We start from the raw sequence: 25,418 nt of genomic DNA on the forward strand, positions 1-25,418 counted from the left end.
CAATATGGTTTGATCAAATTATATACCAACATCCTGGAGTTGGTTTTTAAATGTAGCTGAGAAGCATTAGTAGCAGCCATAGGTGTGAGGTGCAGCGCTATTTTCTATTTGTCTGTATATTACATTTCTCCCTTTTCTTAGTGATTGCACTCCTCCTGGTAAAACCCACATTACCGCAATTAGCAGGAGACACCTGTGCACACATGACTTGTACCTCCCATCCTTCCCATTCTACCTGCTGGAGTGTGGTGAGTGTTTTAGACCTTGTTCACATATGTGTTGTTTGGTGACAGCCTTCTCCGCCGGCGGTGTCTGCTCGGATTTATGGGGGCCTCTGGGGATTGGTCCTGTGACAGTGGGGTTGCAGGGCTGTTCTATGGCCTCCCTTCCCTGAGTGTGCACGCCTTGCGGGGTTAGCGGTCGCTGACTGACACGGTGGTGAATTAGTGTAGGGACCCATGTGGGCCAGGAGACCTGCACGCTGGTACATGAGGCAATATGGTTTGATCAAATTATATACCAACATCCTGGAGTTGGTTTTTAAATGTAGCTGAGAAGCATTAGTATCAGCCATAGGTGTGAGGTGCAGCGCGATTTTCTCTTTGTCCGTATGCTTCAATGGAAGTATTGCCTATTGGACGATTCTTAGCTAGTGAAAACCTTTTGATCAAAATAGGAACTAGATATAGAAAAAACGGTAAACGGTATATAATCCCTGATCCCAGTAAGTAGCCTTGGGAGCAGACCTGCAGTGGCATGTAGTCATGCTGCCCATGCCTTCATTCTAGCCACTCACACTTTTTAAACACTGGGGCATGCTGCAGAGTAGTACATATATCTTTTCTGAATTGTACACCTGTCTGACCACCAGTCCATTCACTATCTATGGGACTGACCGATGGTATATTCGGCTATCTATCAGTCCCATTAACCAGTCTCAGTCCCAATAGAGCAGAGGTCACACAAACTTTAATGTCTAATATGTCTAGGAAAATACACCCAGCATATCACACAGTGCATGCCACTGTGATAAATGTTGTGCATTTTCTGTGCCATCAGACTTACATGTACACCTGAGACCAGCATCACAGCTGGTTCTACTGCTGTAAATTTAACCACCTAGCTGCCACTGTCAATTACGATTGTGGCATCTAGGTGGCTACAAGCTGCATTTCTGTCATTGCCAGGTACCCATGAGCCACCTGCAATGCAATTTCAGGGTGCAAATCAGATGTCATGGCAGCCAGGGGCCTTCTGATTGGACTCAGTCTACCATGATAGGAGTCCTATAACTAGCTACTGACATGTTTTGTAGTGAATTGTACAAGGGATCTAGTGGATGCATAGTAATGTCCCTTGAAGGGAGTAAAAATGTAATAAAAAAAAGTAAAACAAACAAACAGTATGCTGTGAAACAAAAATTTTAAATAACCCCGTCAAAATAAATAATTTTTGGTCACATCCCAGAAAACATGGAATGAAAAGCCAAATTGCTACCAATAAAAACCACAAGTCAAACTGCACAAAATAGAAGCCCTCGTACAGCTCTGTAGATGAAAAAAAAAACTGTCACATGTTATGATACTAAATATATACATATTTTTATTTGTATAATGGGAAAGGGGGTGATTCAAACTTTTATTGAGGTAGGGGCTTTTTAATAACTTTTTGTTTTAACATGGAGACTTAAATATGCAATCATTAGATTGCATATACTGATCAATGCTATGCTTTTACACATCACTGATCAGTATTATCTGCGCTCTGCACATAGAGTCTGCCTGAGGAGTGTGCAGCTCAGCAAAGTTGGTCTATCTGGTAAGAAATAAACACCCATACAAATGTGTACAATAATGGTATTTATGTTCATTTCCAATTATTTCATGTGTAGTTTACAGTATTGTAATGTATATTAATATGTACACTAAAGTCACTTTCTCTCTTGCCACCAGTTTTTTTGTTGTTGGGTAGAATTAATTCCAGTCTTTTTTCGATTGTCTGTGAATTCCAAAGATTCGCGCCTCTCCCTAAATCCATCGTGTTTTCTCGTAGGAACAGATGACAGCGCTTTCTTCCAGTCTCCTGTGTCCCTTACGGTCATCAGAATTTCAATCACGTGATTAAGTGTAAGATTTTTACCGCCACAATTCCACTTCAGAAAGCTATCCAATGGCAGGCGAGCCGTGGCTAGCTGCAGCCGCTTAGCATTTCCCAAAGACACCCCAGTCTTTTGACTTTTGTCCACAAAGGCGCCGATAATATAAATTTTATCATGGTCAAATGTCTTCAGCACATTTGGCGAGTCAGCGGTTAGGTAAACAAGGCGATCCTTGGGGAAGACGTCAACATAAGATTTTTCTGTGCCGGTTATCAAGACATTATCCCAGGATCCTTGGTAACGTTTCACCAATTCCTTATGGTATGGTCCATCAGGCTGTAAATTACAGAAGTGAATGTGAAAAGGCTCCATAGACTTTTTGTTGAGACCTTCACACATCAGCAGCTGACTCACTGTATTTTCCAGTTCCCTCTTAGACATATAGCGGTCATAAGCCATATCAAATACTAGAGGTTGCCCAAATATCATTGCCTGGGCACATCGCCAAGAGTCAAAGCTATCCTCTGACCTCTTCCACACATTTAAATAGGTGGTACTCTGCTTTTCCATGCGGATCTCAGAATCACTCTTTGACTGCTGTTTCTCCAGTTTCTTTTTTTGCCGGCTCTTCTTATGTAGTTCTTTAAGTAGGAGTATTTTTAAGTATTTTCTTCGGGAAGATTTTGTGGGCAGCTGCAGAAGGGCCTCCAATTCCTCGGTACTGATGGAATCAGGTACAGCTTTTCCTGCCAGTCTCCACATGTCGACCAGCTTCTGCATACTTTCTATTGTGGACTCTTCCTGAGTTTCTTGTTCACTTTCAGTCTTTGGTGCGGTATTTCTTAAAATATTTTTCCATGTGTCTAGATCTATCTTTTCAGCAGCACTGGGCTTCTCTTGGTTCTTCACGCAGTGGGTAAGCATTAACATTCTGCACTGCAAAAGCTGGTAAGAATTTTTCAAGGGGAACTGTCCCTTCACACCTTTCTTCATTACAATATGGAATGAAGAACACCTAATAGTTCGTACCAATGTGTTCATGAAACCCATTCTCCAGGCCATGTAGAAATCAGGCTGCAAAACAAACAGGAAAACTAGTTAACATGTATCACACATTTTCATTCAGTAGTTTGCTGGGCCACCATAGTTAGTTTCTAGAGCCAAAGGTCATACATCATCCATGCTGTGGTACACAATCTAATCTAATTTTATCCAACAGCATTATACACACCCACCCCTGCCCTCACATCACCACAGTACATGATGGAACAATAAACCAGTGCATGTGGCCACACTAGGGCCCGGTGGTGGAACGGGTCAATTTACTTTTGTATATACATAGCATTTTTGTGTCTATTTGTCACTTTTTTTTTGCTTTGACTTTTGCAGTAGTAGCTGTTTTTTGAAAATTTGGAGCAATCTCACCCCATCCTAGAACCACATACAATGAGATGTACTTTTAAGCCATTCATGACGCACAACTGGCAAAACAGAGTGAAAGATCACTTTAAATACACAATGATAAATTCTTCTAATGGTGCGTTTACACAAGCAGATTTATCTGACAGATTTTAGAAGCCAAAGCCAGGAATTGATTTGAAAAGAGGAGAAATCAGGCTCAGGCTCTCCTTTATGACCCGTTCCCTGTTTATGGTCTGTTCCCGGCTTTGACTTAAAAAATCTGTCAGAATAATCTGCCTGTGTAAACGCACCATTATATTGTTTATTGGGATCTGTTTACAAATACTACTCAATCTTGACTCAGAAAACCTCTTTCATTCCTGGAAAACTTAATGAAAGGGACAGGAAGTTCACACACAGCCTTCGGTTTCAATGTTTTGTGACAGAAGTTGATCTAGCAGAAAGTAGTATATGTCCTTAATTTATATATCCCATTCATTTTGATCCACTCAGGGAAAATATATGTTGAATCATTCCCCCTCTTGAAGACTAACAATTCTTTCCATGCTTGTTATTATCTTTCTTGTTTCCTTCCCCCGAGTTCTGAGCTGTCTGATTTCTGCTGAAGACACAGAAAACTGTGTATGAGCTGTAATCACCGTCTTCACTCTGAACTCGCTCCTCCCTTCCGAGACAGCTAATGTAAATAGTGTCCCTGGCCAACTGTCTCTGCACTCTGTAATGCCCGGACGGTTAATCTGAGGTCAAGTTGCTGAAGACCACACTGTTATTAACCCTCCCGACATCACAGAAAGCACAGACAGCAATTCAGGGATGCTGTTTACACGAGAAGTTTTAGAAGGGAGGGGAGAAGAGGGAGTTCAGAGCAGTGAAAGAGGGTGAAGAGTCCACACAGAGTTTCCTGTTTCTTCTGTAGAAAGCAGCAGGCTCGGAACTGGGGGAAGGAGACTAAAAAGGTAATGACATGCATAGAATTAATTGTTAGTCTCCAGGAGGGGGGAGGGGGATGATTCAACATGTATTGTACCTAGCTGAATAACCCCTTTAACTTGAAAATTGCCACAAAATACTAAGTATGAACCCCCCTAATAACAGAATTGTGTACAATGGCTACAACGGTTTACTCACTTTTTACTAATACTTCTGAATTCTTAGCCTTCTTATGGAATTGTACTTGCTGGAACTGGGGAGTGCTCACAAATGCCTGTAATGGAACCCAAATGTACAGATTTATCATTGTGAAGCTGATATAATGCTGGTCCTGTGTATACCACTAGAGATGAGCAAACCAGATTTGTTTTCCTTCAGTCTGGCAGAGGGCCACCATGATAGGTACCTGTCCTGGGGAATGCCATAACAGGTCATGGTGCAGCTGCTGTGGATACGCCCCATGCATGAACCCCTATTAGGCTGAGATAGGGGGCTGCCTTAAAGGGAACCAATCACTGGAAAAAAGCATATAGAGCTTTTGAAATGTGCTGTTAGAGCACACAGCACACTTGCCACACGTGTTTCCATAGCCTCCGTGCCTTCCCCGTGTAAGCCGCAAAGTAACTTTATAAAACTGGCGCCCTGTATGCTAATTACCTGAGGTTCTTCCGCTGTAATCACGCCCCTCTGGGCGTGATTCAAATGGCAGAGTGCCTGTGGCGTCACTCGGGAGCGCGCTGTGCCCAACGTCGGCGCGCTTACGTACTGATGCCGGACGCCGCCGCACATGCGCAGTGCAGCCGCTTCCATTCCGGTTGGACTGCGACTGTGCAGAATAGCCTCGAACTCCGGCTGACAGGCTATTCGAGGCTATTCTGCACAGGCGCAGTACCGCCGGAATGGAAGCGGCTGCACTGTGCATGTGCAGCGGCGTCCGGCATCAGAATGTCACAGCTACTCGGCCTTTTGAATCACGCCCAGAGGGGCGTGATTACAGCGGTAGAACGCCCAGGGGACCGTGACTACCTGCTAGCTGAACACCGCCCAGGTGACTACCTCAGGTAATTAGCATACAGGGTGCCAGTTTTATAAAGTTACTTTGCGGCTTACACGGGGAAGGCACGGAGGCTATGGAAACACGTGTGCCAAGTGTGCTGTGTGCTCTAACAGCACATTTCAAAAGCTCTATATGCGTTTTTCCGGTGATTGGTTCTCTTTAAACCCTATGGCCCCTTTGGAAAGCATTGTTGTTCTTGCTTTGTACTTATTTGTGTTTATTATAGAGGAAAGAAATGTGGCAGCACAGGTCCCTCTGACTGACAGCCTAATAGTCCGCTAGTCACCACAATCAGGTCCTTTTCCTAACATCTACCTGTATTTTCTGGGACTCAAAAGAGCAGCAAGCCACAACTGAGTCCCAGAAAATACAGGGACATGTCCAGGGAATCACACTTATGTGGTCACTGGAGGAGCTAAAGTCAATGGGCGCCTGTCCATGCACATATATACTGGCAGCCCATTCTGACAGGTTCCTCATGTATATGCAGAACTGTAGTGTGAACAGGGCCTCATGTGACTTCACCAATCTGCACGGTTTTTATCTGCACTCTATGTGACCAATTATATATGTTATATATATATATATATATATATATATATATATATATTTATTTTTTTATTTTTTTTATGTGAAATGTTAGTGGATTTAGGTGCAGAACCATCATGGGGATTGGGCCCCTCATGCCGAATCGTGTGGCACAAGGTTACAGCGCTGTGTGAACACGTCTGTACCCAGCTGCGGTTAGCCTGTCACCCCACGTGTACCAGTGTGCTGTGCCCGCCCCATAGAGGTCACCGGCGGAGCTCCCATAGGCTCAGCACTGACAGGCACCGCAGACACGGCACAGGCTGCCCCCCGATCACTGTACACCCCCCGATCACTGCACATCCCCCCGATCACTGCACATCCCCCCCCCCGATCACTGCACACCCCCCACACACACACTACACACAGTACCTCCTGCTCCACACATGCCGCAGCACTACAGGTACCCGCTTCCTCTTCCGGTGTAACTCTCTATTCCTTCCCCCGGAGAGATGCCTAGGCACAGACCATTACTATGCACGGCCACTAGATTCAGCGAGTCCAGCATCAGCCGGTGAGCACACTGCGGTGCGGTACATGAGCGGCTCTGGAGTGTGGGCTGCTAATACTACAGGAATCCATTATACATGTACAGTATGTGACGAGCCAGCTGCTGCACACATACAGCTCCCACCGCCGGCTCTAGGGGCATGATGGGAGTTGTAGTTTTGCACCAGCTGTTGAGCTACAGGCATGGGTCTCCAAAATGCGGCCTTCCAGCTGTTGCAAAACTACATTTCCCATCATGCCTGGACAGCCAAATCCAAAGCTTTAGCTGTCCAGGCATGATGGGAGTTGTAGTTTCACAACAGCTGGAGGGCCGCAGTTTGGAGAGCCATGGGAGTACAGCAGAGCATGATAACTATATAGGATACAGCATACATGATAACCATACAGGATACAGCAGAGCATGATGGCTACACAGGATACAGCATACATGATAACCATACAGGACACAGCCTGTGGACCATTGCATATTTAGGAAATCCTTTGCCTTATACCCCTAATACACCCCTTGAAGTAGAACAAATGTTGAACAAAGTTGAACAAATGTTGTTGAATGTTCTACAGCGTGGTAAGATATCCTAAATATGTTTAACTAACCAGAGAAATTATTACCTACTTGTTATCTCTTGCTCTCTTTTAGAAACCTTCTATTCAAACCAGACCTCAAAGACCATGAGTTTTCTTCTGCCAAAACTGAGTAGTAAACGTGACGTAGATCATGTGATCAAAACAACAGCGGAGGTGGTCCTGGTTCTCCGCTTTGGAAGAGATGATGACTCCGTCTGCCTGCAGCTTGATGACATTGTATGTGGATTATTTCTTGACGCTTAGGGTACAAACACACACAGCATATACGCTGCGTATTTACAGCTGCGATACGCAGCAGATACGCAGCAGATTAGATCTAAATAACTGAACACAACATCAAATCTGCACCACCAAATCTGCTGCGTATCTGCTGTGTGTGTTTGTACCCTTAAAGGGGTTGGCCACTTTATAGTAAAATAGGTCAGTGTACAGTATTAGTAAGTGTATTCACATTACATCCACACGTAGAAAAATGCAAGGGCACTCACCAGTCCGTACTTTAACTTTATTGTTCCATCTTGTTTAAAACATGGGTTAGCAGCCGGCGAGGACGCCAGACACCTTCAGAATGACAGCTGTTTCGCGTTTACATGCTTCGTCAGATCAGGGGCACTTGCTTCTCCATGTCAGCCATCTTATGGACAGACGCACCACAGAGCAGGGCAGCCCAGCCTGGAGGAGGGGAGTCTGATATTAGCTCCATGAGGTACACAGGCAGCTACTGTCAGTATATACAGTGACTCCACTTACTTATACTGTATACTTAGCAACTTTACTATAAAGTGGACAACTCGTAGTTTCCAGGCATGGCTTGGATGCTCTTAGTATATGTCACCATAAATGCCCTTGTCTTTTCAGCTTGCAAAGACATCACACGACCTAAGTAAAATGTCAGCTATATATCTCGTTGATGTGGACAAAGTGCCTGTCTACCGCCAGTACTTTGATATCAGCTATATCCCATCTACTGTCTTTTTCTTCAATGGGCAACATATGAAGGTGGACTACGGGTAATGTGGAATTTGTTTGCTGCTAGTGTAATATGATTAGTATGGAACCCAGTAAGTGGACATTCCCCCATCTCCACCTGTAAGACCCCATGAACAGGGACTGTCTTTCAGTTCTTATTTACTATTTGGTTTGGTGTCTCTGTAAAATGATACCGTCACCCATGATTACACGTTCACAGCAGCTGCTGCGTATTGTAGATTTACCCTGGGTCCTTCTGCCATGTCCTCTCTCCCCGCCTCGGTCCAGCACGTGTTTCACATGGATCGGGCCACCCTCCTCCTGCAGGGCATCAAAAGAGGAAACATGCGTGACTGAGGTGGTTAGAGGGGATTCTATGACACTGGCGTCCCGGTGGCACCACGGATTAGAACTTGTTTGCTGCTAAAGGAAACCCTGGACCTCCCGAAAGAGGTAAATCTACAATGCACAGCAGTCGCTGCTGCTGTGAATGGCACCCATGTAAGGATGACAGTATCCCTAAAACTTTATCTGACCAAAAACAAGATCATTAAAAAGAATGTGTCATTAGAAAATGAGTTCCATATGGAAAAGAAGAGCCAAGGGCACTCACCCGTCAGTAGTGAAGAATCTTTATTTCATGGTGCAATAAAATCTCCAGATTGCACACTTGTGTGCGAAATGGCCATCATGACTACGCTGTAACTTGGGATGGCGTCTGATCCGACCAGTGTGCAATCTGGAGATTTTATTGCACCATGAAATAAAGATTCTTCACTACTGACGGACGAGTGCCCTTGGCTTTTCTTCTCCATAAGGAACTGTATTATGACGTATCAGTGCGTTTATGAGGAGCACCCCCGTCCCTAATCGGCATTAGTCCACAATACGTCCAGCTACACTACCATTACCACATGCCGGTGATACCTCTCTAAACATCATTAGAAAATGATCTATTGTTTAAATCAAGTTTTGGTATTAAACTTTTTGGTGTTTTTTTCCCCCTACTTTACTTTATATATTTTAAAACATTCCTGAAATCTTGCAGTTTTTATTCTGATCACTAAGCCAAGAATTTTTGTGCACAGATCATTTTTCATCAGTGTTCTCCCTATCATCACAGGATAACAGTGAAAATCCTTAAGGGATTTGATCAAATCCCGGGAAATGATGAAATGACCACGTCTTTTCATAATTTTTCCTAGGGAATTGATCAAATCATTAACCCCTTTCAGGGAAATGATGGAATGAACTCTATAATTTCCCCCTGCGACATAGAATTCGCTTACCGTATCGCCTTTCTGCTCCCCCCCAGCCTGTCCGCTCTGCTCCCCGTCCACCTCCGCTGCCTCTGCTCCCCTTTCCGCTCATTTCCCCTGCTAGACGCCTCCTGTTCCCCCAGCCTGCCCATTCCGCTCCCCGTCTGCCTCCACTGCCTCTCTGCTCCCCGTTCCGCTCATTTCCCCTGCTAGACGTATGCCTGCCAGGAGGTGTGCCGCTCTGCTCCCTGTCCTGCGACATGCCTCCTGCTCCCCCGGCCTGTCCCCTTTGCGTCCTGTCTGCCCCAACGCCATATGCCTGCCGGGAGGTGTGCCGCTCTCCTCCCCGTCCAGCTCACCCTGCGACATGCCTCCTGCTCCCCCGGCCTGTCCGCTCTGCTCCTCGTCCGCCCCAACGCCGTATGCCTTTTGGGAGGTGTGCTGCTCTGCTCCCCGTTCGCTCACCGCCATATGCCTGCCGGGAGGTGTGCCGCTCTGCTCCCCCGTCCATCTCCACCGCCATGTCTGCTGGGAGTTTCCGTCCTGCCGCTATATGCCTGCCAGGAGGTGTGCCACTCTGCTCCCCCGTCCGCCTCCGCTGCCAAACATAAAGCTGGGCGACTCCTTGATCGTTCATTCCATCATTTTCCTGAAAGGGGTCAGTGATTTGATCAAATCCCTTGGGAAATGATGGAACGGGGTGTTCATTTCACCATTTCCTGGAATTTGATGAAATCCCTAGTGATTTGATAAAATCCCTGGATTCTGTCATTACACTGCAACATATAGATAAAACAGAAGACTTGATCTTTATAATAGCTGATGCTCAGAGCTCAGCCTACCCCAGCCTGAAGAATGACATCTGCACAGGTCATAGAGCATGTCCAGAAAAGGGTCTCATTCTAGGAAATAGGGTCATGGTTAGACCATTGTGTCTTTTTAGAGATTTTTTTTGTGGCAATTGTGCCTACAAAACCCTGGGGCCAGTGTTGCTGCATACTGTGCTTCATATTGCTGTTTTGGTGTGGGGTTTCTTGGCATTTCAGACAATTTGCTAGTTCCCAGCCTGCCCAGAATTTCGGATAACATGCCGTGTGGACAGGAAATAACTGCTGAGCATCGACGTGGTTATTTCCTATCCGCACGGCATGTAATCCAAAATTCTGAAGAAGAGAACTGGGCCAAAACATAACTAGGAAAGGGTATAGTGTTATGGAGGTGGGTACATGGGTCATAATGGATTATGGTAATTTTTTATACAATGGCATTAATGTTAAAACTTGTTTTCTAGGTCGCCAGATCATACCAAGTTTGTGGGAAGTTTCAAGACAAAACAAGATTTTATTGACCTCATTGAAGTGATTTACAGGGGAGCAATGCGTGGAAAACTCATTGTACAAAGTCCTATAGACCCAAAGAACATTCCAAAATATGACCTTTTATATCAAGGAGTTTAGGATGGCCAAAAATAACCATCATCACACTATGGAGAGGAAAAAATATCTATATTTATGTTAATAGACACAAATGGAAATAGAAAGATTGGATGAAGACTGTGGAATCCTGATAGAAGTGGGCTGCCATCGTTTCTTTATGGGTTTACCCAACAACTTTATTGCAGTCACAGTGAAGAACTACGTATAGACACAGGGCTATGTTAGATATCGGGTGGTTTTTATTTTATTTTCACTTCATAAATTACTTTCTGATAATAAATAGTGAGCTTTGTATAGATGCCCTAAGTGGTCTTTTGCTGCCAACAATCTTCTTTATTTCTCTGTAGCCCTAACCTGTGATCAGTCCAAACTACTTTTTCTTCCATAATTTTATAGCATTGAGTGCTCTTATTTTCCTCTTTTGTAATGAATGTACATGCTAGGCTAATGGGGTGTGATTAGGAACTTCTTATTCCTCCCAAAAAATAAAGCATACCCCCTAAGCCTAGCATTCATACCCCATTTTAGTAACATCTCCACCCATCTGACTACTCAGTGAAAAGTATGGATATTCAACCAAAATCCCTATATCGCAGGAACAGGGGCTATAGAAAGAAAGTAAAAAAGCTGCGTTATAGAGGGGTAGGGTTTGCTCCCAGTGGGGGCGTGCCACCCCGCCTCTAGTGCTTTAGCCCAGGCTGGTGCTTGGTAAAAAGAGAACCACGGCAATGGCGCCGTTCTTTTCATATACAACACTTTAAGCGAATGTACCTGATGGTGGCTCTTTCTCAGGGAGAAAAAAAAAGGTAATGTAAAGCACTAAAACATAACTTGATGCTGGTCAATGTTATAAAGCTGGAATGACATACCGGAAACCAATGTATAGCAATGTGAGATAAATATGGAACTGGGGGAATTGCAAATACATATTTTACCTAAATGGATTGTGCATTTTGAAAATATTTTATTCCTGAGAGTATAAAGCCCCTATTACACGGGGCAACTGTGAGGTGCAAACAAGTGCTGTCAGCGGTCGTTTGCTCCTCGTTCCCCGCTCGCTGACGCCGCTATTGCACGTGGGGGCAGCGAGTGGGTAAGTGCAGGGGAGGCCGCAGGGAGGTGCGGGAGCTGCCCGGGTCATCGCTAGATTGTCCGGGCAGCCCATAAGGGATAGCCGCGGTCTGCTGCCACCGCTCTTATTCCACGGAGTGATGGCAGCAGATCGCTGCTATCATTGTCATTTGTCTTTCAACATGTTGAAAGACAAACGACAGCCACGGTCAGCACACATTGTTCATGTCAGCTGATCGTTGCCTTCTATTACATGGAACGTGTAATAGGGCCTTAAGTATGACTGTATACATATATGATATTAGTGCAGAGATACTCAGGGCTGGCATAGACAAGAGGGAGATTTATTTCATACCAATAGCTCCCCATAATACAACAAGACACCATCCAAATGTCAATGCGATCATACTACTAATATTGTGATATCAGATTTCTATCTATTAATGTGACTCCACTATGAAGAAGTGTACACAGAATACAAGACTGTATACAGCTTAGATAACCATGTCCTCTGTACTGTACCTAATAAGCTGTGTGTTAGGTGTACACAGACTGAGGCCATAATTCCTTTTCCGTGCCAGTTTAAAGCTGTTTACACGGACTTCCTTAAAGAACTTCTAGTAACCATAGTGTGGACAGGTGGAACTGAATTTCGACGAGTCTTTGAGGATCTGTTAAGAAATCGGAATATGGATTGAAGAACAAAGGAAGGTGCAATTTCGTGGTTTTGTGTTCCAGCAGACACCTTGGGGCAATCGAGTTTTCTCAGTGACCCTGCAGGTCTGTCTAAAGGTTTAGTACTTAGTACCCAGCTTCTACAATGTGTGCGTATCCAGGTTTGGATTTCTGGGTCAGTTCTTGCCTGATGCTGGGCATGATGTCGTGAATCTATGAATGCCACAGCACTCACCTTACTCCTGACCTCTTGGCTTTTCCTACAAAGCAAATCCATAAACACTAACCCACCATACCCATGTGCAATGAACAACACATTCTTAGCTGCACTCTTGGATATAAAGTGGTCCCAGACATAGCTGGTATGTTCTTCTGGAGAACTGCAACATCTTTTAGGAAGAATAAGTTTCTGACCAGTAGTGAATGAATCACATGCGTCCCTGGGTTCTATAACCGTAGTATCATCTTCTTTCTTAATGAGAGTTTGGGGCTCTTCTTTCATCTGTGCATAGTTGTCGTTGGGGTTTAGGACGATCACTGAGCTATGGTCCCTTACGGCGGTGTTAATATATGGGATCTGGGTCCCTTTATCTAGTGAGTGATGGACTATCACTTTTTGGCTCCACTGTCCTGCACGGATAACCCCGCTATCTTGAAGAAGAACAAACAAGTTTGTCTGCTTACTTAGCAGTTCCTTAGTCATGAAGAAGAAGGACTTTGGTTCGTCTTCGCTGGCATCAATCGGAATGGTAATTCTTTCAAGATTGCATTCTCTCTCAAGAAGCTCATAGACGTGAAGTGTGATCATATCACCAAGAATTTTGTAACGCTTGTGGTTTCTTTCATGTTCATTTTTATAATAATTGTAGACAAAAGGCTCCTTGGTGACCATATGCCTGAGCTCTCCTCGCTGATTGAAAGAGTACTGCAAGTCATCCAGACAATTGGGAACATCGAGATAGGATATGAATCTCATAAGTCCTTCCATCATGCCTGAGGAAGAGGAAAAGGGAACACACCTTAGGGCTATGTTCACACAATGATTTTCAACAGCCATTATTCCATAGTCAAAACCATGGCTGTTATTCAGAGTATCAAATAACGGCTGTTTAACATACTACGGCAGCAGTCATTCTACAGTATATTGTAGAAGTTATGGTAGGACAAATAAATCCATGTGTGAACAATGTAAAATACGGCCATTTTGCTCAATAACGGCCATGATACGAACATCAATTTGACAGCCAGTATTTTATACACTGTGTCAACGAACGGCTGTTGTTTCCACAGACTTCAATGGAAAGGACTGGGCTCATTTGGTTCTCTGCATCACTGTATAATGCTCCGGTGCAGCTCATGGCACGTACAGAAGCTTTATAGCGGAGAAAAAGAAGTTTTATTACCCCGGCGTGTGGCAGGCAGAGGCGGGCAGGTAGTCATCTGGGTCTTTCTACCCGTCACTCATTCCCTGCCGAGCACCCAGACAGGCAAAGAGCTGCGACTACACACGGGCGGAGAGCCACCCAGATGACTACCTCCTGCGCCGCCCAGGGATTGAATTTATTTAACTTTCTCCAGTATAAAGCTGCTGGTGCAACCGCGGCCGGTACGTGCTGCGGGCTGCTCAGGAGCTTTGTACTGGGCTGATTAGTTCCCTTTAATGGCAGCAGTTTATTTACAGTGTGTGAACACGGTCTAAATAGCACGTAATATGATAAAATAAAAAAGTATTGGTGGACAAGAAAGCACTTGAAACAAAGTATTATTAGCAGAGGTGCTTCTCTGCGGGTATCGGCACCCCTTTGCTATTTCTCAGCACTGTGGTTCAGTCTACAGGCCGTCATGAATGCGTTTGCATGACACTGACCTACATTCACAAATAGAACTGTTCCACGTATATTACTAAGCTGACAAGTCTCTGGCACAAAGGTTCATCAATACTCAATCTAGCTTTTATAGTGAAGTCTATGTTAAAAAAAGCTTCATATAAGGGAACCTTATGCATTATAAGACACTGAGGAGTCCCCAGTAGTTCATGCAAAAGTAAATCTAGGCGATACATTTTGCCTGATGTGTTACTGTTACTTAAAAGGAGAAGTCCGGCGAAAAATGTTATTAAAGTATTGTATTGCCCCCCAAAAGTTATACAAATCACCAATATACACTTATTACTGGAAATGCTTATAAAGTTTTTTTTTTCCCTGCACTTACTACTGCATCAAGGCTTCACTTCCTGGATAACATGGTGATGTCACTTTCTGGATAACATGGTGATGTCACTTTCTGGATAACATGGTGATGTCACTTTCTGGATAACATGGTGATGTCACTTTCTGGATAACATGGTGATGTCACGACCAGAGCCCCCAGAGCTGTGCGGGCTGTGGCTGCTGGAGAGGATGATAGCAGAGGGATGTTCAGTGTCCCTCAGTGTCCCCCTGCCATCATCCTCTGCAGCAGCCACAGCCCGCACAGCTCTGGGAGTCGGGTCGTGACATCACCATTTTATCCAGGAAGTGACATCACCATGTTATCCAGGAAGTGAATCCTTGATGCAGTAGTAAGTGCAGGGAAAAAGCACTTTACAAGCATTTCCCGTAATAAGTGTATATTGGGGATTTGTATAACTTTTGGGGGGCAATACAACAATTTAATAAAGATTTTTGCTGGACTTCTCCTTTAAGAAACTTTGGCACATCCTAGAGAGATCACAAATGTTTCGATCTTCTTGAGTCTGAGGGTCCAAACGCTCACCAGTCACCGGATAGAACCAAGAGAAGTGTGTGGTGCCGTTCTGTGCCGTCTACTGCAGCCACACCGAGATCCTGACCGATCAAACCTTTAGTGCCGATTGAAGATAGACAGACACATATAATTTGAAAATAAAAAACAATAATAATCCTAAAGCACAGCTTCTATTCACCTTTTATATACACATACCCTCCCAAAAAAGATCTGAAACAGAAATAGGATCCAATTGCAACCAAAACCAGGAGTGGATTGAAAAAAACAGAAAGGATCTGTTCACACACTGTTGAAATTTAGTGTAGGGCCGTAATTTAATCACAAATAATGGCCGTTATTTTAACACAACGGCGGATATTTTAAAATAACAGTAATTATTTGCCGTTAAATGACGGCCATCCACTACATTTCAACAGTGTGTGAACAGATCCTTTGTGTTTTCAATTCACTCCTGGTTTTGGTTGCAAAATATTGAGGAAAAATAAAAAAATGTTCTTTTTTAAATAAATACAAATATTTGAGCACAGCACCATCATTTAGCACAGGCATGGGAAACCCTCGGCCCTTCAGCTGTTACAAAACTACAATTCCCATCATGCCTGGCTTTAGCTTCGGCTGTCCAGGCATGCTGGGAATTGTAGTTTGGCAACAGCTGGAGGGCCAGGGTTCCCCATCCGTGATGTAACACAATGCCACTCCCCACCCAGAGATACAGCAGTCCTCTACGTTGTAAAGCAGCGTTCCCCAGCCTGTGTCTTTCCAGCTGTCAGGCATGCTGGGAGTTGTAGTTTCGCTGCAGATTGGGGGGATGAGAGGTCACAGTGACACTCCGTCCATGGCGGCAGGGAGGATCAGTACACGTCACATACATATAATGCTATACAGTGCAGCAGTAACCCAGGCTGCGTACACTCCACCACCACTAGATGGTACAACTCACTTCTGCGGCGGCCACAACTGCGGTCACATGACCCGAGGCTCGCGCGACTCGTTTAATTACGTTCCCTTCCTACGTCATTTCCGCCAACAACAGCCGACTGGGAGAGGGTAGAGACTGAGTGCGGGGGGAGGAGACTGGCTGCACCAGGGCTGTGGGCAGTGACATCCTATGGGCACCGTCCGTCGGGATCAGGTCTGGGAATCGCTGACAGATTGTGTAGTAAACACGGATGGTGTGCTAATAAAGCTGTGGTTGTATCCTGCCCCGGTGTGCTGGCCGTGACTGGCTGTGTATGGAGTATATATGTGTATAGAGTGTCTACCATAGAAGTAGGATATGTATAGAGTGTCTACCATAGAAGCAATATGTGTATAGAGTATGTACCATAGAAGTAGGATATGTGTGTAGAGTATGTACTATAGAAGTAGGATATGTGTATAGAGTATGTACCATAGAAGTAGGATATGTGTGTAGAGTATGTACTATAGAAGGAATATGTGTATGGAGCTTGTACTATAGAAGTAGGATATGTGTATAGAGTATGTACCATAGAAGTAGGATATGTGTGTAGAGTATGTACTATAGAAGTAGGATATGTGTATAGAGTATGTACCATAGAAGTAGGATATGTGTGTAGAGTATGTACTATAGAAGTAGGATATGTGTATAGAGTATGTACCATAGAAGTAGGATATGTGTATAGAGTATGTACTATAGAAGTAGGATATGTGTGTAGAGTATGTACTATAGAAGGAATATGTGTATAGAGTATGTACCATAGAAGTACGATATGTGTATGGAGTATGTACTATAGAAGTAGGATATGTGTGTAGAGTATGTACCATAGAAGTAGGATATGTGTATAGAGTATGTACCATAGAAGTAGGATATGTGTATAGAGTATGTACCATAGAAGTAGGATATGTGTATAGAGTATGTACCATAGAAGTAGGATATGTGTATAGAGTATGTACTATAGAAGTAGGATATGTGTGTAGAGTATGTAATATAGAAGTAGGATATGTGTGTAGAGTATGTAATATAGAAGTAGGATATGTGTATAGAGTATGTACCATAGAAGTAGGATATGTGTGTAGAGTATGTAATATAGAAGTAGGATATGTGTGTAGAGTATGTAATATAGAAGTAGGATATGTGTGTAGAGTATGTACCAAAGAAGTAGGATATGTGTGTAGAGTATGTACCATAGAAGTAGGATATGTGTGTAGAGTATGTACCATAGAAGTAGGATATGTGTGTAGAGTATGTACCATAGAAGTAGGATATGTGTGTAGAGTATGTACTATAGAAGTAGGATATGTGTGTAGAGTATGTACTATAGAAGTAGGATATGTGTGTAGAGTATGTACCATAGAAGTAGGATATGTGTATGGAGTATGTACTATAGAAGTAGGATATGTGTGTAGAGTATGTACCATAGAAGTAGGATATGTGTGTAGAGTATGTACCATAGAAGTAGGATATGTCAGGAAGCGAATGGGTGGGCAAAGCCAAACTGTCAGGCATCCTATAGCTTACAGTCTGTCAGTGAAGACTCTTCACAAATCTCGTGGGCCATAACATCACATATTAGGCTGGGTTCACACTGTGTGATGTGCTTTATATGGTGAGTCTACCAATCAAAGCAGAAAATGCAACAAAGCTGCACAGTGTGAACACAGTCTTATTCCTTTTACCTTTTTAGTTTTCCCTATAGTATTTTACTCTGAATTCCTTATTATATCTGTTACCTCCAGCAGAGGAGATGTAGGATAGTGTCAGAAGAGAACATGGCCCTAAGCTGCTATATACACTAATAACATCTTTATATTCTTTGTATTTCTTGCTTGTAAAGGACACTGTATATGTATATGTGTGTCTTATTATATTGTATACTGTGTATTTTTCAGTGACCGAGTAACAATGATGGATAAACAGAGAATGGAGCCCCCGCCGTTCACATCGCCAGTTGGTAGAAGTAATGGGGTATGTATGTTGGTGTATGTTACTGACACCAAGAATACACATATGTATGGTCCAGATTTCATCAGCATGTATGACAGATGCCATCTGCTCGGGTTCTTAGAGTGACAGTACAGACAGCCGTAATGACAGCTGCAAGAATTTGAAGGGTATCTGTACACTTGAGTGTGAAGAGATGCAGGCTATGCTGGGCTGTCAGGTTGCTGAAGCATCTACAATATCCAGCAGACTCCGTGCATAAGTCTTGTAAATTAGAAATAAATTTGTGCACATAACCTGCCGGATGTCATACTGAAGCCTCAGCAACTACCGCCCACTGTGGACTACGTCTCACGATGCTGATCTGAAGAACAGATGGCAATTCAAGTTTACAGGTACACATTAAAGGGGTTGTCCAGAGAAAATCTTTTTCTTTCACATCAACTGGTCTCAGAAAGTTATACAGATTTGTAATTTACTTCCATTAAAAAATCTCAAGTCTTCCCATAGGTATTAGTTACTATATGTCCTGCAGGAAATGTTTTTTTTCCAGTCTGACACAGTGCTCCCTGCTGACATCTCTGGCCCAGACACCCTGTCTTGGTTTTCTATGAATTCTCATAGAAAACCTCTCCTGCTCTGGACAGTTCCTGTCTCGGTCAGAAATGTCAGCAGAGAGCGCTGTGTCAGACTGAAAATAAAACAACATTTCCTGCAGCACATATAGCTGCTGATAAGTTTGGGAAGACATGAGAATTTTTAATAGAAGTAAATTACAAATCTATTTAACTTTCTTACACCAGTTGATTTGAAAGAAAATGTTTTTCGCTGGACAACCCCTTTAAAGCAGAGCAGGCAGCATAGTACACAGACAGGTTTGCTAGAGTATTAGGTCGAATGACATAAAAGCCATTAATGTCACTTATCCACCTTATAGCTGCTGTGTTTCTGAAGGTATATATAGGAGACTGTCACTTATTAGTGGGAGAGGCAGGCAAGCGCTCCCGTCAGGACTTCAGCACACTAGCAACCATAGGTCTTTTAGCTTTGATAGCCAAATCATACAATATCCTTGTGCTATTTGGACTAGGAGGAGAGTGTGAGTACTCTTGTGTGTTTGGGAAGCAAACATCTGTATTAGTTATGAAGAGGAAGCATTTGGTAACAATAAGCATAAACATAAAAAAGATCTTGCAGAAACACTCTTTCCTTTTTCCTTCTTCAGTCAGCATTAGTTGCCCCCATATTAATGTGACGGCTCAGCCAGAGAATGAACATCCAGTGATGACTGATTCATTCTGAAACACTGCAGTGTGCATAGTCCTAGTTATAAAGCCTGACTGGAGCACCTGCCTGGAACAGGCTCAGAGTCATCAGGGAGGCCCCTGGTAGCTTTTCTCTTTCCCGTTTATAGACCTGTACTTAGTTGGGTGTAGAGTGATCTGTCAATCAAGGCTGGCGGGTGGGGAGAAGCCACCAGAAATTGCCCCGGTAACTCAGACCTGTATTACAGGAATCTTTCATAACTCTGATCCCTCTTAAAGGGAACCAATCAGCTCAATCAAGCTGATATGGTTCCCAGAACCGCTGTATACGGCTCCTGGAGCAGCCGCGGCACTCACCGTCCGCGACTGCAGCAGTAGCTGTATACCCGAAAAAAAGCAGATTAATACCCCGGACACGTGACAGGCAGCGGCAGGGAAGTAGTCATCTGGGCAGCTCCTAGCCCGTATCTAGTCACCGCTCTCTGCCTGTGACCGCGTTCGAGGGGATGGATGAATGACAGACAGAGAGGTCCCTTACTGGCCTCTCTGCCCGTCAGTCATCCCCTCCGAGTGCACTAACAGGCAGAGAGGTCCCTTACTGGCCTCTCTGCCTGTCACTAATCCCATCTGAGCGCACTGACAGGCAGAGAGCGGTGACTAGATAGAGGCAGGGAGGCGCCCAGATGACTACTTCCCCGCTGCTGCCTGTCACGTGCCCGGGGGATTAAACTGCTTTTTTGGGTATACAGCTACTGCTGCAGCCGCGGCCGGTACATGCCGCCGCTGCTGCAGGAGCTGTATACAGCGGTTCAGGGAACCATATCAGCCCGATCGGGCTGATTGGTTCCCTTTAAGCACCATACTGTTTTATAAGGGAATCATACATGGTTATCCAGAGACAGACAGCGTAAAATTGAGGGTTGGTTTGGAATATTTTAGGTCTTTAGAGGAGCCCAAAAATTGCCATTTTACAGCTCAAAAATGACCATATGACCATATTGAGTCCAGTGAGAAGACGGCACTCTGTGCGCACACGTTAATTTCATGCCCTTTTTTAAAAACTGTTTATGTGATAAAATACTGCTTAAAAATACAGCCCAAAAAAATCTAATCTCATTTTTTTTTGTTTTAAACACGGACAGAAAAAAATTAAAATATATTTTTGCAGCTTTAAAGTCAGATTATTGGGTGCACTGGTTTATTCCACTTGTGATTTATGGTGGGTATTTTAAAGTTATTTTATTCTTTTCTCAGTTTAAGATTCCAAAAAAAAGCCCTGACGATTGGTGTGAAGAAGTTCAAGTGAATTCACCTCTAACAAGACTCGGCAGTTCTGAGCACAGACATATCACTATTCGTAAGGTAAAATCTAATGTGTACGATTCATCGTAAGTGTTTGAAACTAGAGGTAAAATGTTATATGGTTGTACAGACTGAATAGAAGCTTTAAGGTCCCATTCCACGGGCCGAGCAGGGCCCGATCAACAATGTAAACGAGCACCGATCTGCTCGATCGGTGCTCGTTTACTGGGCCTATTTCACGGCCCCAATGATTGTTAAGCGAGGGCTGTAGGGACATTGTTACTGATGTTCTTGCAGCCCTTGTTTCATACATTACCTGTCCGGGCTGCAGGTCTTCTTCTTCTTCCTCCCGGTCCCGCGCCACAGCAGCTTCAGAGCGGGGCTGTCTGAACTGACAGACCGCTCAGCCAATCACTGGCCGCGGCGGTTCCGGACAGTGGTTGGCTAAAGGGTCTGTCAGTTTAGACAGCCCCGCTCCGAAGCTGCTGCGGCGCGGGATCGGGAGAAGGAGAAGACCTGCAGCCCGGACAGGTAATGTATGATGCTGTTGAAATCGTCAGTCGCCGCCACGCTTTTCCACCGTATCGATGCGCTGGTGGCGAACAATGATTTTAGGTCTGAACCTAAAGGAACGATCAGCCGATGACACGATCAGCGGCTGATCCTTCTCTCTATTCCACGGAGCGATAATCGGGCCGATTATCACTCCGTGGAATAGGCCCCTTACTGTCACTTTTATTTTGGCATGTCACAAAGACACATAAGAGTGGAACACAGCGAAGCTGAGCTGAATCAGCTCTACAGCTTTCTGTCTCCCACTGAGATCACAGATCCAGGCTCCAGGGATGATCCACAAGTCTTTGAGCCGTCTGTGATCTGAGTGCGAGACACAGAAGCTGGCTGACCCGACCAGTGGTCAGTAACCTAGGCAATCAGCAGTAAACAATAGAAACAGTACAGGGCACTGTTCCCAACTAACCGCTAAGCTATTCAAGCTATAACTAGCTAAGTCTAGTTATAATTGCAAAGGCTCGTCAGGAGCACTTGCAGTCAAAGGGACATTTGCAGAACCTGGGAGGCCGCTTGGCCACCTGGTGCTGCAAATGATGACAGCACAGGGGGTCCAGTGTATTGCAAGAGCAGGCAACAGGGCCCTCTGATGCGGTGGGCCCTATAGCAGCTGCTCTGGCTGCTACAGTGGTAGTTACGGCCCTGACACCACCCCTTCCCTCCCTGTGAGTAGCATTCATGTAATAAACTATACTTCTGATAACCTACCTTCCTCTCTCCTCTGCCATCCAGTAGTCATCATCTCTGTCAGTGCCAAATACAGGGTCCTATTAGACAAAGTGATTTTTAACAATTATCGACTAACAATAAACTATCACAAACGAGATTGTTTATCTTTAACCTGAAATCATTCACCATATTACACAGAACTATAGTCATCAGGCATGGTTTACTCCATCTGATCCCAACAAAAGAACTAATGATGTGCAACTACACTGAACTATTAGTTAACGAATGTAGAATTACAGCGAATGATTAATGAACGGTTAAAGGGGTACTCTGGCGCTGATAAAAAAAAATAATCATAAACTTAGTTTTGACATTTACCATCCCTCCGGAGTCTGTCTCTATTGGAATTTCCCGCTGTTTGCAGGTCCCTGAAGCTTCGGTTGGTGTCTTCATTTTTTTCTTCACTTTCTGGTTTGGGCTTTCCCAAGCCCAAACTTTGTCTTTTGTCTCCTGTGATGTCTAGTTGACTCTGTAGAACTGTTAGATGGCTTACATCTTGTTTAGCCAATAAGACCTGAGCAACCCGAGTCATCTGAAAAAGGGATGCTGGCTTAACAGGGCTTAGACCCGCCTCCCTCTTGATGATGTCATTGTCACAAAATGGCTGCCACAGAAAAGCCTGGGGTCAACAGTCATTAGGTAAGAATGAGTTTACTTCACTTCCTGGAGGGGGCGGTAGGGAAGGGGGGCAGATAGGTGATTGAAGCATATTACAAATTTATATAACTTTGTAATGTGTTTCAATTACTGGGAAAAAGCTTTTCGCTGGAGTACCCCTTTAACAATGATTTTAGGGTCAGATCTAAATCAACAATCAACGACACATGAATGTTTTTTCAATTGTTGCCTCCAATTACACAGGATGATTATTGTTTGAATTCGAATGATATAATGATTTTCTGCACGATAATCGTCCCATGTGATAGGGCCCTAAGACTTTGGGAATTACATTGCAGGAAATAACAGTCCTATTAGGGACAGTTTTATCATTAAGAGAATATGCAAAGGAAGATACTGTGGAGCCTTATTGAAGAGTCTCAAAACACAGGACTAGCCAGATATCCCTCCAGGAAGGACCCAGCCAAGGGTCATTAAGAGAACTAAGTCTAAACTAATTTTTTAAAAGATCAACCATTTCTGTAAATGTCATGTTTGAGAGATACAGACTTACTAACCCCCCATGATATTGTGCTGCCCTTGGTTATGACCCATTAAGGTGGGTCAGGCATGCTCAGTTCAGCTGTAATCTCCTGGAAGTACTGGCAGTTGGTCTCAACTGTCCACTGACCCCAGTGCACCGAACCACTCTAGATTTACCAGGGCAGTGGACCTTCTAATGTAGGTATTGTCGCCTTCACATTCCACTGCTCTATTAGACTGATGTAACCTACTGGTAGATTCACAGCTGATCAATGGGGGTGCAGTGCCTCAAAACACTACAGATCAGTGACTATCCGCAGATATCTCATGAGTCTTTTTTACATGAAAAACCCCTTTAACATTAGTATTTCTTGAGTAAAAATGTTTGAAATAAAAAAGCCCTTTAAAAGCATATTTTTTTTTATCTTTCAGAGACCGTTTTCTTCATCGTATGAATCCTTTAATATTCCGCGGAATAAAGAGACCCATGCATATTATACCTCAACCTATTCCCACAGGTTTTTAAGGTAATTTTGCTTCAGCATTCTCACAATTGATTCTTAGGTATATAGTTTATTCCTACGTAGAAATTGATAAGTGAATTGTGAGATATATGGACCCAGCATTATACATGCTATCTGTATTTCCTTCTGCCATTGCAACATTGAGAGGGGCTGAAAAGGATCAAGGATACGCAGTATATAGTAAACAGCCCATCAGATGGCCACATGCATGTCACCCTCGTACAGTCTAGATCAAAATGTGAAAATGTATTGTGGTTTGTGGCTGTGGCAGGAAAAAACAGAAGGTGTGCTGTAGCAACCAATCAGGTGTCAGCTCAAATTTTGCAAAGTAGGTTTTAAAATAAAAGCTAAAAATATTATGGACAGTATCTGCAACAGGTTCTTTTATGGGCCCAGGTTATGATTCAAAGCAATTAGATCAGATATTTAGCAGCTCTTGCTTGTTGCTTTGTCATAGTAAGCTTTGCCATTGTAGTCGATCCACATTTCCATTGTGAAATGCACACCACCACAAGTTTCTGTGGCTGGGCTGACTTGTGACTAATAAGATCAGCCTGTGCACCAGTCCTGGCACTCGCAGGTTGCTGTTGCACTTTCTTATTTTTGTCTCTGACATGTTAATTTTTTTTCTCTAATGACAGAAAGACTTTAAGTGAGTACTTTTCTATATGGAGATTAGGGGCAGGACTGTAGTTTATTTTATGCTTGCAATGCTTCCTATGCCCTACACAGCTTATTCTGTTCTATCCAAATAGCTGCATATGAAGACAGATGGGAAATGTACCTGTGGGGTTCAGGAGCTGAAGGCTTTGGCACTTGCGCTTGAAGCTGTCCAGTCAGCTGCCATTGATCATCAGAACCAGTGGGGAAATGCCCGCGCTATTACAAGCTCCTCTCCCTGCTCTGTATCTGCGTGAGCTGGATGGCTCCATAGACATGCATTATGCAGCCAGGTTATATGACTCCATGCCGGGAGAGAACACGCTAAGCTTAGAATACTCCTGGCTCATTCCCCTGATCAGTTGTGGTCTGAACACTCAGACCCCGACAGATTAAAACTTTTGACATGTCTCTGTGACACACCATCAAAAGAAAAGGGTCCAACAGCACCAGTCACAAATGTGTAGTGAAAGCCCTCTTGAGAATAAATCTAGGACGCACACCTGGAGGTCTCCAATCACAATAGGAGGCCAAGTAACATCAGAAAAGAATTAGTACGACAGCATGCAGTGGTAAAGTTCTTGGGGAAGTTTATTCAAGCAACATACATCATGGCAGTGTTCCGACCCCTGGGGCTTGAAATGTTGCCATGATGTATGTTGCTTGAATAAACTTCACCAAGAACTTTACCACTGGATGCTGCCGGACCAATACTATTCTGATGTAGAAAAAATAGAAATGAATCCCACAGCTCTGATAAAATGTGGAAAATGTATTGAAACATAAATCAAAAATAACAAAGTGATAAAAAGAGACTCTTTGTTTAATGATGTAGTGACCACACCTGACATTGCTTCTCTCCTCCCACTGTGTGGGATGTTCTTTGTTCAGTGCAAATTACCATGTACCATATATAAATGTTGACTTTATCATTTGTAACTTGCCATGATTAAGGGTTATACCCGAAATGCGTCAGCGCAA

At 43.8% G+C, this 25,418-nt stretch overlaps 4 protein-coding genes across 16 annotated transcripts in view; 2 read left to right on the forward strand and 2 right to left on the reverse strand.

Moving 5' to 3' along the window:
* Positions 1–1,846: 1,846 nt before the first annotated feature.
* Positions 1,847–7,850, reverse strand: TRMT10C (tRNA methyltransferase 10C, mitochondrial RNase P subunit). Of its 3 annotated transcripts, none has more exons than XM_069971036.1 (3): positions 7,679–7,850; positions 4,649–4,724; positions 1,847–3,172 (listed from the first exon to the last, which is right to left on the reverse strand). In XM_069971036.1, exon 3 carries the CDS (start codon positions 3,158–3,160, stop codon positions 1,931–1,933), a length of 1,230 nt encoding a protein of 409 aa, XP_069827137.1. In that variant the 5' UTR covers positions 3,161–3,172; positions 4,649–4,724; positions 7,679–7,850; the 3' UTR covers positions 1,847–1,930. The 3 variants fall into 3 exon arrangements, with proteins under 3 accessions (XP_069827137.1, XP_069827138.1, XP_069827136.1); XM_069971037.1 differs by lacking the exon at positions 7,679–7,850 and adding an exon at positions 7,219–7,370; XM_069971035.1 differs by lacking the exon at positions 7,679–7,850 and adding an exon at positions 6,468–6,533.
* TXNL4B (thioredoxin like 4B) lies at positions 6,461–11,152 on the forward strand. Of its 2 annotated transcripts, none has more exons than XM_069971042.1 (4): positions 6,461–6,609; positions 7,243–7,406; positions 8,049–8,200; positions 10,710–11,152. In XM_069971042.1, exons 2-4 carry the CDS (start codon positions 7,275–7,277, stop codon positions 10,873–10,875), a joined length of 450 nt encoding a protein of 149 aa, XP_069827143.1. In that variant the 5' UTR covers positions 6,461–6,609; positions 7,243–7,274; the 3' UTR covers positions 10,876–11,152. The 2 variants fall into 2 exon arrangements, with proteins under 2 accessions (XP_069827143.1, XP_069827142.1); XM_069971041.1 differs by lacking the exon at positions 6,461–6,609 and adding an exon at positions 7,018–7,170.
* LOC138792921 (putative protein ARB2BP) lies at positions 10,769–23,385 on the reverse strand. 3 transcript variants are annotated; one of them, XM_069971038.1, is made up of 3 exons: positions 23,289–23,385; positions 22,093–22,151; positions 10,769–13,593 (listed from the first exon to the last, which is right to left on the reverse strand). In XM_069971038.1, the coding sequence occupies exons 2-3, from the start codon at positions 22,124–22,126 to the stop codon at positions 12,518–12,520; spliced, it is 1,110 nt and encodes a 369-aa protein (XP_069827139.1). In that variant the 5' UTR covers positions 22,127–22,151; positions 23,289–23,385; the 3' UTR covers positions 10,769–12,517. The 3 variants fall into 3 exon arrangements, with proteins under 3 accessions (XP_069827139.1, XP_069827140.1, XP_069827141.1); XM_069971039.1 differs by lacking the exon at positions 23,289–23,385 and adding an exon at positions 22,432–22,510; XM_069971040.1 differs by lacking the exons at positions 22,093–22,151; positions 23,289–23,385 and adding an exon at positions 16,286–16,537.
* SENP7 (SUMO specific peptidase 7) overlaps positions 16,307–25,418 on the forward strand; it is a 60,682-nt gene continuing 51,570 nt past the window's right edge. The window contains exons 1-4 of one of the 8 annotated variants that reach the window (XM_069971028.1): positions 16,307–16,477; positions 18,196–18,271; positions 20,767–20,874; positions 23,686–23,780. In XM_069971028.1, coding sequence (XP_069827129.1) covers positions 18,209–18,271; positions 20,767–20,874; positions 23,686–23,780 — 266 coding nt within the window. In that variant the 5' untranslated portion in view covers positions 16,307–16,477; positions 18,196–18,208. The other 7 variants (XM_069971029.1, XM_069971026.1, XM_069971025.1 and 4 more) reach the window with 7 other exon arrangements.

The sequence above is a fragment of the Dendropsophus ebraccatus genome, chromosome 5, assembly GCF_027789765.1.
Source record: "Dendropsophus ebraccatus isolate aDenEbr1 chromosome 5, aDenEbr1.pat, whole genome shotgun sequence".
NCBI classification, from domain to species: Eukaryota; Metazoa; Chordata; class Amphibia; order Anura; family Hylidae; genus Dendropsophus; species Dendropsophus ebraccatus.

Excerpts from the sequence above, each read along its gene's own strand:
- TXNL4B (XM_069971041.1), top strand. The coding sequence starts at position 7,125 with ATGTTGAACAAAGTTGAACAAATGTTGTTGAATGTTCTACAGCGTG. Across the intron at positions 7,171-7,242 it reads GTTGAATGTTCTACAGCGTG|AAACCTTCTATTCAAACCAG; the intron begins GTAAGATATCCT and ends GCTCTCTTTTAG. Across the intron at positions 7,407-8,048 it reads GCCTGCAGCTTGATGACATT|CTTGCAAAGACATCACACGA; the intron begins GTATGTGGATTA and ends TTGTCTTTTCAG.
- TRMT10C (XM_069971036.1), bottom strand. The coding sequence starts at position 3,160 with ATGGCCTGGAGAATGGGTTTCATGAACACATTGGTACGAACTATTAGG.
- LOC138792921 (XM_069971038.1), bottom strand. The coding sequence starts at position 22,126 with ATGATGACTACTGGATGGCAGAGGAGAGAGGAAG. Across the intron at positions 13,594-22,092 it reads ATGGCAGAGGAGAGAGGAAG|GCATGATGGAAGGACTTATG; the intron begins GTAGGTTATCAG and ends CCTCTTCCTCAG.